Source organism: Colias eurytheme, chromosome 6 (assembly GCF_061535395.1).
Source record: "Colias eurytheme isolate Ceu_HAF_F1 chromosome 6, ilColEury1 Martin Lab GWU primary, whole genome shotgun sequence".
Lineage (NCBI taxonomy): Eukaryota > Metazoa > Arthropoda > Insecta > Lepidoptera > Pieridae > Colias > Colias eurytheme.
In genome coordinates, this window is record NC_142985.1 from 8,400,243 (window position 1) to 8,412,287 (window position 12,045).

The 12,045-nt window shown below is 32.0% G+C and overlaps 3 protein-coding genes across 3 annotated transcripts; 1 reads left to right on the plus strand and 2 right to left on the minus strand.

Moving 5' to 3' along the window:
* Positions 1 to 71: 71 nt before the first annotated feature.
* On the minus strand, positions 72 to 3,169 carry LOC149907834 (uncharacterized). Its single transcript, XM_090102565.1, has 6 exons — positions 2,999 to 3,169; positions 2,416 to 2,559; positions 1,835 to 1,963; positions 1,220 to 1,405; positions 665 to 868; positions 72 to 354 (listed from the first exon to the last, which is right to left on the minus strand). The coding sequence occupies exons 1-6, from the start codon at positions 3,167 to 3,169 to the stop codon at positions 193 to 195; spliced, it is 996 nt and encodes a 331-aa protein (XP_089958691.1). The 3' UTR covers positions 72 to 192.
* Positions 3,170 to 3,805: 636 nt separating this feature from the next.
* LOC149907835 (uncharacterized) lies at positions 3,806 to 4,414 on the plus strand. Its single transcript, XM_090103410.1, has one exon. The coding sequence runs from the start codon at positions 3,806 to 3,808 to the stop codon at positions 4,412 to 4,414; it is 609 nt and encodes a 202-aa protein (XP_089959536.1).
* Positions 4,415 to 6,248: 1,834 nt separating this feature from the next.
* msl-2 (male-specific lethal 2) lies at positions 6,249 to 9,210 on the minus strand. Its single transcript, XM_090103411.1, has 4 exons — positions 8,391 to 9,210; positions 7,769 to 7,978; positions 7,165 to 7,339; positions 6,249 to 6,729 (listed from the first exon to the last, which is right to left on the minus strand). Exons 1-4 carry the CDS (start codon positions 9,114 to 9,116, stop codon positions 6,530 to 6,532), a joined length of 1,311 nt encoding a protein of 436 aa, XP_089959537.1. The 5' UTR covers positions 9,117 to 9,210; the 3' UTR covers positions 6,249 to 6,529.
* Positions 9,211 to 12,045: the final 2,835 nt, after the last annotated feature.

A 12,045-nucleotide genomic window follows, 5' to 3' on the forward strand; every position in this document is an offset into this window, starting at 1 on the left:
AATTGAAAACACGCTTTTGAAAACTAAATATGTTTATTCATATAAAGAAATTAATATCCTAATTCTTAGATAAAAAATAGGTACTAAAATAGGTAAAGTATTCTAAGAAATATTTTAACAAATAATAATTGTATTGTTTTAATTATCTATGTATAACCCTACAGAAATATTTATTCATAAGGCACATAGACCTCATTTCCACGGTGGGGTGTTTCCTTTCTTTTTACATTTTTTTGATTGTGTTTCGAGTTCAGGCATTAAATTCAATAATGATGATTTATTTGATCTCGATGGACTCTTGTATAAAATTTTCAATCTCTTGTCATTTTCCGAACATATGATATCAATTAAATCCTAAAAAAATAATACAGATCATATTTATAGCCAATCAAATGTTGTGTTAAGAACTAAAGTTATGTTATGTAGATTCAATTTACGATCAAAGTGAAACTGAAAATTATGAACCTAAAAAAATAGGTTTATGAGATTAGACTGCGGTAGAAGGATATATTTTAGCGTATGAATATTGAATATGTTTTGGCGCGCTCTGCTAAAGCTAACTTAAATATTTGATGATTTAATGATTTTTATATTCTTCTTATTTGAGAATTACCCAGTCTACATCGAAAATTAAAGTTTATTGTAATCATATAAATGCTCTTGCCTTTTCAAATAGAGGAGAGTGAACTATATCCTTTTTCAGACGATTCCTCCTTGGCTCATTTTGGCGAAACGATACATTTCTTTTGTTTTCTGTAAATTCAGGCGACTTTGGTACGTTACAAGATATGCTGTTAAACAACTTCCCGTTAATTTCTGTTTGTGTAGACTGATCTTTTGTCTTCCTCCTTATTTGTATTGAATTTATCTACAAATAAAAATAAAAAAAATGTAAAAGCAAAGAATGATAAAGCAAACTATGCTACTAACATTTGCTAGCTATTTTAGAAATCCTTCGATAGAATGAATAATATCACCAAAGTACAAAGCAAGTGGATAAAAAAATTATTCTGAACTGATTTTGCTATATGTCATTGCAGTACGTAATTTCGAAATTATATAAGACGTTTCTAACACGTAGTACATAGTAACTCAATGTTCTAACCAGGCAAGGGTAAAAATAACATATTACTGACATTATCAGTGATGAGACCGCCAAAACTACAATCGAACTGAATATTAAATTAGAATAACTTTAAAAGAATTGAAAAATACTTACAATTTCCGGATTATATTTTGACTGTCGTTTAGCACGAGAGGATTTTTGCTGTGTGGGTGGGGGTAGACCTAAATTATGACAAAGACGAGGCACTCGCAACCTGCCCTCGGATTGTGTGTGCTTGCGAACACGTTTCCTTTTGCGTGGTTTTCTTTTTGAACATTCATTGCGATGATGGATTTGGTTCTAAAAATTAACAAAAAGTTATTTCTTTATTTATTGTTATTTAATTTCGAATATAATTAGGTATCTTTATTGATGACTTCAAAACATCAAGTTTATTAGTATTATGTTATGAGTTTTCATGCGGGGATAGTAATGAAACATGAACGACGCCATAAATTAGACAGATACCTACTGCGTATTTTATGGATACATCGTACCTACTACCATAGTAGCTAACACATTTAGCGAGCACTAAACTAAATCCTAGCTAGGAGATCATTATTGAGTCAAAGGTCATCATGTTTACACCCTTTACAATATCCCACGACCGATGAGTCATGGCGTGCAAAGTTATTCATAATTTTACTCTGAGACTAAATACAATTAAAAATAGGTACCTGTGGCGAAGCATTTAAGCCTAGAAACCGAAACAAGAATCTATAAAGTTACCTGGGACACAGGTGATGTGTTAGGGCGTGGAGGTGCTGGGCGCGGCGGCGGCCTGCGACACCGCGCTGCCGATGCTGTTCGCGGCAGACGACAGCAGTCGGCACAGCTCGCATTTCGCTGCTGACGATTCTGTATGAGAATTCGCTATTGAAGCTATTAGCTAATATTGAAATTATATCAGGATAAAAAAATGTTTAAACACATAAGGTACTTAATAAAATGGGATAATACACCGAGGTTTCTGTTCGTTGATAACAAAATAGTTTTTTTTTGCTAACTATATAATTTTTTATTCATATAAATAATAATGTCCATATACATATTACACGTCGCAACAAATACGCCATCTATGAATGTAATGCAAAAATATTGCGATATCAGTTTTGGAGCGACCACGACCATCGTAATTTTCTAAAATATTTTTTCACGGACCGAGTTTTAACACACGTTTTAAGCTAACTTCTATCAAGTACATAAAATCCACCACACGATTCTAACAATACCTACTAAAATAGCAAATTCTAACTACTACAACAAAATGTTTATCACAAATACATCAGATGTAAGAGTCAGCCTCGTACATCGGATGCAGCACCTGGGTCGAGGTGTGAGCAGCCCGGCGCTGCAGGCGGCAGCTTGCCGTCACCAGCCTGCCCGTGTACATGCAGCTTTATGTTGTTACGGATTAAGTGGGGTTTGATCTCTTCGAACCATATGTCGCAGAGCTGGTGGTGGAAAATGAGTGTAATAAGCAATCAATGTAAAGATTATTTTTCCCAAAAACTGAATGTGGTCCCATAGTATTGTAAGGTAAGAGCGAGCGCGCACGAGCAACTTTGTCTCCGCAACTATTTTGTCTCCGCAACTATTTTGTCTCTTCACCCATGGGCTAGTATGAAAGTGCGCGCACGTAGCGACGCAACTCCCCATACAAATTGATGAGAGAGACAAAATAGTTGCGGAGACAAAGTTGCTCGTGCGCGCTCGCTCTTAGATGATCGATATCTTATGTCATTGTAAACCGACTTCAAAAAAAAGGAGGAGATTATAATAAAAAATATTTTTCGATTTACTAGTGATTAATTTTATTTACCTGTGGTTTAACGCCTATCATCATATTGAATTAGTTTGCGTTTATTTTTTTAGCAGGCGTATAAAACTTACATTAACTAGAGCATTTTCCAAATCGTGTCGCAATGTTTTTGGTATCTTAGAACTACTTTTATTCCTTGTTTTTGTTTGTTTTGCTGTTGTGTCTCCAAACGCTTTCACAGCCACAGGTCGGGACACCGTATCCCGTGGAAGCATTGTCTTTCGTCCTACAGCTTGGGCCATTATTATTGCATTGTTTGCCTGAAAGGAAATTGACACTGAGCCTAAATTGAATGATATTTATACTCCATTTATATTTATTTGAACGATAAACACAAAAAGTTGAAAAGTTGACGGATTTGACAAGTGACTAAATACTTTACAGTCTGGTTTTTTCGTAAATTGTGTTATAGAGCTGTAACGGAATAAAAAAAGTCCTATATTTCATAATTTTATCGATAGGGGGGCTACACAGGGGCTACCACAGTGCTGGGGTTACCATAATATCTATTTCCAGTGTGGGAGTGATGGCGCTAGACGACCCTTATATTTCCACATTTGAAACAATACTGCTTAGTTATTATGAGTCAAGATATCATAGTACGTTCTTTATAAATATTCATTGTTTTCAAAAAAATTTAAAATAATTTTTCTTTAAATATGACCAAGATTTATTACTTATATTATTATACGTACCTGCATTGGTGCCCGATAAATAATTGATGTACTTGTCGGTAGTTGTAAAAAATATCACAAAATAATATACTGTGAAGTCAAAGAACAAGCAAGTCTGCGTTTGCTTTCTCATAAATTTTAAAGTGCAAATTGACGAAAACTGTAAAATATTAAACATTAGAATTTAAACAAAAGACAATAAACATGTTTTCCTGGAAAACCGTCGTTGGGGGATTTGCAGACAAAATAATTAACGTCACAAACATTTTCAAGGGTGTAAAACAGAACGAAACGATCAATGAGGTTTTATTTTACGGAGGCGACGACGAAGAAAGGAAAAAGCAAGTAGGCCTGAACAATTTGTTTTGTATTTACTATATCATTGCACACGCTGGTCGTACAATAGATATTTCTCTACCGAGCCTTGAAAGTGACACTATCACAAAATGCCTCGTAGATGTAAAAGTTAAGAACAAAGTTAATATACGCGTAGCTGTACAAGAAAGTAGGGATTTCTGTAACCTTCAAAATCTCGTCGACAGCGGGATAGAAGTTAAAGTTGTAAAATCGAAAGTGAAATTAGAACATGAATTCATATTAATTGACGCAGGACACAGTAATTTAGATGCGGTCGCTATTTTGGGTTCTTTAGATTATGAAATAAATCGGGTAAATTGCTGCAGAGATGCTACTCTTCTCTCGTCAGAGGCCACGCTTGTTTTAGCGTTACAACAAGAGTTCGATCGGGTATGGAATGCTGAGGAAGAAACTGAATTATTTAAACAATTTGACGAAATTGAAGAATTTAAATAGTAATTCGAGAAGCTTCAGTTACTTTAATAATAATTTGAATATAGTAAAGTGAATTCGTAATTAATTATGATAAAGTCAAATAAAAGCCACTTATAAAAAAATATGTTGATTTTATTTTATTCACCTTCGTGGAATTATTTCAACGCTAATGTCAAAATAATTTCTGAGATTTCACATTTTATTAATTTTAAGGCAATTCCCTTATATTTTGTACTACAGTGTTTGTTCAAGAGAACTGTTTTCATGCCTCTAATATTTTTACAACAACAATTCAAAACAGCAACACTAAAATTACATAACATGCTTACTTAAAAAAAAATGTCACCTATTTTTTAAAGCCTGTAGTTTTTTATTCAATATTTGAATATAAATAACTATTAAATTTCATCCTGCTTGGTAGAGGCATGCTAATTCTCTCAATAATTGCTTTTAAAATAATTATACTGTCATTGCAAAATATTTTTACAAAAACTGGATTAATGCATCAAGTTTAATTCAAATGTTATTTAAAACTATAAGTTACATATTGCATCAATTGTTTTCTGAGCAATTCATGTAATATCCCATTTCCACGCTATAAATTAAATTAACATTCTCTTTGGCCATGCTTTACATATTTTACAGGAATTTAAACATAATTTTTGATAAGTAACTATGTTTATCCTCAGATATGTAAACCAAATTTCATTAAAAAATCAAGTTATTATTATCTCTTCAATTTTCCTTATAAAAATTTATACAAATATTTACAACAAAATTCATTCATATTCTTACTATCATGTCTGTTATATAAAATTGGAAATAGCACAAGTCTCTTACTTTTAGGTACATATAAAAATATGTCGTTTATTTTTATTTATTAATAAATTAATAATGTTGAAAATTTTATCAGATTTGATGATGTCGATTGCATTTAATAAAATTAAGATAATACAGCTTATTATTTACAATATTACAACTATTAATTTGAATTTGTAAGAAAACAAAAATATATTTATATTATAACTAATACTTTTACATGTACATTTAATCATTTATTGTATATTTCAATAAAGATTTTTCAATTAAAATAATACAGCAATTAAAGAAACTGTATCGGTTCTTTTACACAATAATACATACAATTAATGGTTTCTTTCTTTCTTTTCTTTCGTAAAATAGGAGAGTTTGTGTTTGGGTGCCATACCTAAAGGTTACCACTAGGTAATCCAGGTTGTATCTTATGAACCATTATTTAAGAAGTCATTAAGGGAATTAAAATTCCGACAGATTATGAATTTCCATTGCCGCACTAAAACTATTTCTAAAATTATTTCCTACCAAAAATGGTCACCGACGTTCCTGGCACTTTTCTTTGTTAATATACACACTTGATTGTATTCTGAGGGCATACTGTTATCAGTTACTAGCAATTTCAACCATTCCTACTATTGCATTAGTTTCTAATTTCTAATATCGACAATTTGCAATTTCGCGAGCCAGATTATAATCTAGTGGTTTATAAAAACTTAGCTCGACAAATGTATTGCAAGTTGCATAAGAAATTCATCATAAACATTATTTTTAGACAATAAATTAATGCTGTGTATGTGTAACATATTTTGACATAGAACTATTAACTAATCAATATTTAATTGAGTTGTATATTAATTAGTTCATAGATCTAATTATTAATTTATTAAAATTTTATTGTTTACCATAAAACATGTTATACATATAGCTCAACTATTAAATTAGTAGTTAAAATTGATATAAATCAATCAATTATTTCAATGTGATATCTACAAAAATTCATACTATTTTTGTATGAATGAATAAATGTCAATATTTAATAAAATATCAAATATACAATTCATGATTAAACATACAGTGTTGTGATTAAAATAACACTTCATGTATAATAACTAAACTACATTCTTTACTGTAGTTCGATGATCCAAAATTATAATACAACGGCTACAACTAACAGAATTCATTACTTACATAGGAGAGGCTTAACGAATAATTAACTAAACGTACTAAAATTCATATCGCAAATGTGACTAGCAACACCACTGTTATTATTTCACTTAGTTCACATTGTGCAGTCTAGTCTCCGGCTAGAGAAAGCTGTTGTCATACATCAACTTCAATATCGCTTATATCTTGTGTGGCAGAATGGGGGGATGTTTCTGTGTCGTTTGTCCCTCGGGGTGAACACTGAGTGTAGTCGCAGGGCGAACTTAGTTCGTCCTCTGGTGAAGCTGGTAACTCGTCGTCCATTAATATCGTTGCTGGCAAGGACGGCGACACTTCTTGGAGTTGACTTGTGTATACTGTAATGTTTTAGGGTTTTCATTACTTGGATTGTACTATTGTTAAATTTAAAATTATTATTTATTATTTTTTTTTATTGTAAAAAATATCTTTACACTATATACACTGTATGTAGGATATTTTTAACTGCATAGTCATACAAAAAAAGGTGTTTACAGATGGATCTAAACTTATTCTTACAAATCTAAGTAAAATTAGTTGCTGATCTTGATTAAATTTTGTAGATTGTAATTTAGTCCAAATTGTATTTCAATTTTCAATGCACTGTAAAATCAAAAGATGACTATAACTTCTGATTTCAAAAGTTATCTATATAGGCTACAAAACTTTTCCATCCAGCCTCAATATAAAATATTTCAGTAATTGAACAAATGTTTCATACAATATAGGAAACATTCTTAACTTAATAATAAGTATTTAATAAATTATTGTACCTTTAATATCAGAAGACTTATAATCCGCAGTGAAGCTGAGGGACTCCTCCATAGCTTCCATAGTGAGCGTGTCTGTGTCCAAGCTATCCATGGACCCAGAACATGACGGGGAACTATCGGGGTTCGTATTTAATGTTATTTGGATGCTATCTAATTGAGGTATATGTGGACGAACCTGGAAATTATATACCGTGTTTTTATTTATTTCTACCGATGATTAACTAAATACCTTTATTGTAAAGATAAATCTATGGGTAATAGGAACATAATATCTTTAGTTTTATATTTTTTGTTTAATATATTTCACAATATTATAATAGGTCAAACAATTTTAATGTTAATCTTGTTATGTGCTTATGAGCAAAAGTGATTGACAGCTCAGCCTTACTTATTTTATGCATATTAATTTTGTAAAATACAGAATAACAAGGTTAATTATCAATGACTTTCAATTAACTAATTATTCAAATAGTATTACTAAAATGATAGGATAACAATTTAAATCTAAAGAAATGTTTTACAAAACGACAAAAGATTCATATTTTCAATTACTCAAAGTTTCAATAACTAATTAATATTCTTAATTTTATATCACTGCTCTTACCTTCATGCCATCAGGCCTATGAGGGTTTCTACAGCCTTTACATTTACATTCTGTACACGGTTTACTTTCGACATAGCACGGACACCGCTGCCCGCAACACGTTAGCTTTCCTGGTGTGGCCGTTGCATTGCCGCATCGACAGCCTTTACGCTTACTACTTGAAGAGTTGCGAGACCTGTTCGATGGCTTCTTAAAACCTAATTGATTTGTCTGAAAACAAAAATTTCATTATATCAAAACTAAATTATAAATTTGCAAGATTAAATTTTATATTTTAACTAGCTGTTGCCTGCAGCTTCGCTTGCGTGGAAAATATTAATTTTCATGGTATAAGTTTTCATCCCCTATTTTACACCTTTAAGGGATGAATTTTCTAAAATCCTTTCTTAGGGGACGCCTAGGTTATGACATCTACCTGCATGCCAAATTTCAGCCCGATACATCCAGAGGTTTGGGCTGTGCGTTGATAGATCACTATATCAGTCACCTTTGAGTTTTATATATATAGATGTATTATATAATTTTAAAAAAGGTTTATTTTCTTATTCTTTTTTTCTAATCTAAAAAGCAAATCTATTACTTCTTATTTATAATATGTACAAAGAAAAAATTGAAAATTCACCTTGCTTTCTCGTGGGCTTGGTTCACTTTGTGATACTTCTGCTTCTTCCGCTGCTTTTCTCTTAATGGTAATCTTATTACCAGAACCAGCATACATTACTGAATAAAGCGGAGATCCATTTGATAGACCTTTTGTATTTGGTGACCCTTTATTTGACGATCTTGTTTCCATACTACTTGACGATGCTACCTGCGTTTGTGTTGATGTAGAGTTTGTATAAACACATGGCAATATACTATAGGCAGATTTAGAAAGTCCTGCATTACATTTAAAATCATCATTGAATCTGGCAGCTTCTTGAATTAAATCTATCAAACCTGAACTAGCTACAGTCCCACCATTAATACCTGCCGCTATTTCGTCTTCTTCTAATAAAGTCTTGAATGTATCGGTGTCAATAAAATATTCACAAAGCTTTTTATAACATTGTAATAGTATTCGTAGTTGTAAGTTTTCGGAATAATTATCGTAATCCTTACACCAACTGCAGGAGGGTTTTAATTTTTTTCTCCCGCCTTTACAATTTTTGCAAACGTGATGCTGACAACTTGAATTTGTAGGCGTATACGGTTCTTTTAATAAATTACCGCAGACAGTACAAGACAACGATTGTCGTAAATAAGGAACTAAACGAAACAAATCGGTCCACGAACTCTTATCCGCTGGGTCCGCTAAGATAATTAAACGACACGTAGAAACATACAAACTTGTAGCGTTCATCTTCATTTATAAAACTTTTAATCTACACATTAGTTATTATTGTATATCCTTCACACCAAAATATTATTAACTTTCAAGTAAAAAGCCGCAAACGCTCCGACAATTCTGTCAATTATTGTCAAGTTATGTCAACATGACACTGTCTGTTAAAAATTCATATTTTTAAAACATGCAATATTCTCGGTAACGGATACAAGGATTATTTATATGATGGTAACGTGATGGTAACCATGTAAAACGTAGTCAAGTTAATTAAATACGCTTGTACCACAGTATTACCATATTTCCTACAGTATGGCGACGAATGTACTTGTGCAGAGAAACGGAGGGGAACTGGCGGGGGGTCGGGCGACGCGGGCCGCTTAATGCAATCACGCTGAGTTTGCATTAACTATCACGAAAGGACGACACAGTCGTATTTTTTGTGTAATTATTTTATTATACATAGGTACTTACATATTCTATTATGGCGCGCAAAAACTGTTCCGTTTACGGATGTAAATCTACATTGAAATCCCAGATGGAAACAATATTTCAGAAAGATTGTAAGTATTAATTGTATCTGTTGAATTAAAATCAAAGCTATGTGTATGTTGTCCTCATTATTTTCTAATCAGATTGTACATCCCAATGCGAATGCATTACTTAGTTAAATGTTATAATATACAATTAAGAACATCCAAAAATAGTGTCCACGTAAATATTTAGCAGTGCAATATCTGTAATTATATATTTATGAACAAATAATTACATCAGATTTAATAATCGCAATTATTTTGAATGTAAGTACATATGAATAAATGATTTCATCATAATATTAATAATCACAATTGTTTTATTTCCCATTTGTTGCAACCCTAGCGTATTTTCGTGTGGCAGCGTAAGTACCTACGCAGGCGGCGGCATCGCGCGACATCAAAGGCGATTCCTTACTGTAGGAAATAATATTGTAATACTGTGCTTGTACGCATCTTATAAGGTATGTCTATAGTCAAGTATGGAATATTAATTTAGCTTTAAGTTAAATATCACAATAATAATTATCTTTATAGGTCGTTATAATAGGCGACACTTACATAACTGTAGCGCTGAGTGAAATGTGGAGAAAATTACTGCGCAGGTTCGGGCCAGCGCTAAACTTAAGATAAGTATACTAAATATTGCTACAGTACTTTAAAAAAGTGTTAAATATACGAATTTTCAAAATACTTATGTTCATCAAAATAGTGTAAGAATAGGTACACCTATCTAAAACCACAATTATATTTAAACTGCATGAGCGTAAACTCAAACATTCATACATTGCGCGAATGTTTGCACGCAAATGAGTAACCTGTGATTTGTTGCGTTCAGCTTTGTTGATCTATAATATATTATATTATATCCATGAATACAGCGCTTATGTCTCACACATTAAACTATATTTTAAATTAACTATACTATGCTAACTATTAGATTATTGTAGAAAATAGCAATCCATTATTACAATTTCCAGGCAGCTTTAATTTAAACAATGACGTCTATTCACATATTACAAGGCAAAAAGTCATGAATCTTCTTGCCATGAAGAAAGGAAAAAAAAGTAAAAAAAAACTAGTGGCTGTTTTTGGCGCCAAATCAGTTCAAATAAAATCACGATAATGTATTGGATAATGTTTTGTTTAAAATAAAATGAGAATGAGACAAAGTGAAAATTTTAACGTTTTATAGATAAGGTCCATTTTTTTAAATAGGTAAGTAATTATTAAGTACAAAATCCATTATAAATATGTATATCGTACTTCCAGCTGCTGAAACTGCATTGAATGTTGTTTGCTTTCAAGTATTTATAAATTACTAGCGGTTCGCCCCGGCTTCGCCCGTTGTACCTACATGTTTAAACTATCCTATCTCTCAAGTTGGATCGAACTGCACATGGTATGCGAATTTTATTATAATCGGTTAAGTGGTATAGAGTCCATTGAGGACAAACATTGTGACACGAGATTTATATATATTAAGATTATCTACTTACTAGCGGCCCGCCCCAGCTTCGCCCGTGGTGCATATGAAAAATAGATGTTGGCCGATTCTCAGACTTACCCGATATGCACAGAAAATTTCATGAGAATCGGTCCACCCGTTTCGGAGGAGTATGCAGACTAACATTGTGGCACGAGAATTTTATAGGTATACTAGCGGTCCGCCCCGGCTTCGCCCGTGGTACATATGAAAAATAGATGTTGGCCGATTCTCAGACTTACCCGATATGCACAGAAAATTTCATGAGAATCGGTCCACCCGTTTCGGAGGAGTATGCAGACTAACATTGTGACACGAGAATTTTATATATAAGATATAAGATTATTTTTTTATCATGTTAAATTTTGTCTCAAAGTAATAAGTAAGGTAATAAGGTGGACTTATTTCAGTTATTTGTTCCTTATTCAAATTCCGCGCCATAACAGAGACTGCAGGTGGCAATTGGCAATTTCTATTATTATAATAAAAATTTCTTCAAAATTCAGATTTTAAATAATAAAAATTCGAATATGTCTCATTCTAATTTCACATTCTTTACTTTATGTTATTGTTATGTTGGGTTGTGCTTAAACATATAAATAAAAATTGTGCTTGTTAAAAATTCTCAGGCGAAAAGAATTCGCAGACTAGATGTATATAATTTCCATTTAATATCATAGGCATAGGTAGCTTTTGTTTTGGTACAATTTATCAGTCATTCTTATTTTTTTCTATTTAACAAAGCTGAAGGGGACATTTTTTACTTCTTCCAGTCATATTCTATTCGATACTTACCTAAAATAATTAGTCATAAATTTGTGTAAGAGCAGAAACATCTCAATTCAAATGTAACGACTATATCCACTTTAATCCCTAAAATGACAAACTTTAGAAAATAACAAAAATAAATAAAAGCGGAAACAACACCCAGATT

Bases quoted from the DNA above. Each gene is read 5' to 3' on its own strand.
- LOC149907835 (XM_090103410.1), top strand. From the start codon at position 3,806: ATGTTTTCCTGGAAAACCGTCGTTGGGGGATTTGCAGACAAAATAATT.
- LOC149907834 (XM_090102565.1), bottom strand. From the start codon at position 3,169: ATGGCCCAAGCTGTAGGACGAAAGACAATGCTTCCACGGGATACGGTG. The intron at 2,560-2,998 runs GTAAGTTTTATA...TTCCACCACCAG, and splicing joins TGGAAAATGCTCTAGTTAAT to CTCTGCGACATATGGTTCGA. The intron at 1,406-1,834 runs GTAACTTTATAG...GTTAATTTTTAG, and splicing joins ACACATCACCTGTGTCCCAG to AACCAAATCCATCATCGCAA.
- msl-2 (XM_090103411.1), bottom strand. From the start codon at position 9,116: ATGAAGATGAACGCTACAAGTTTGTATGTTTCTACGTGTCGTTTAATT. The intron at 7,979-8,390 runs GTGAATTTTCAA...TTTTGTTTTCAG, and splicing joins CAAGCCCACGAGAAAGCAAG to ACAAATCAATTAGGTTTTAA. The intron at 7,340-7,768 runs GTAAGAGCAGTG...TATAATTTCCAG, and splicing joins ATAGGCCTGATGGCATGAAG to GTTCGTCCACATATACCTCA.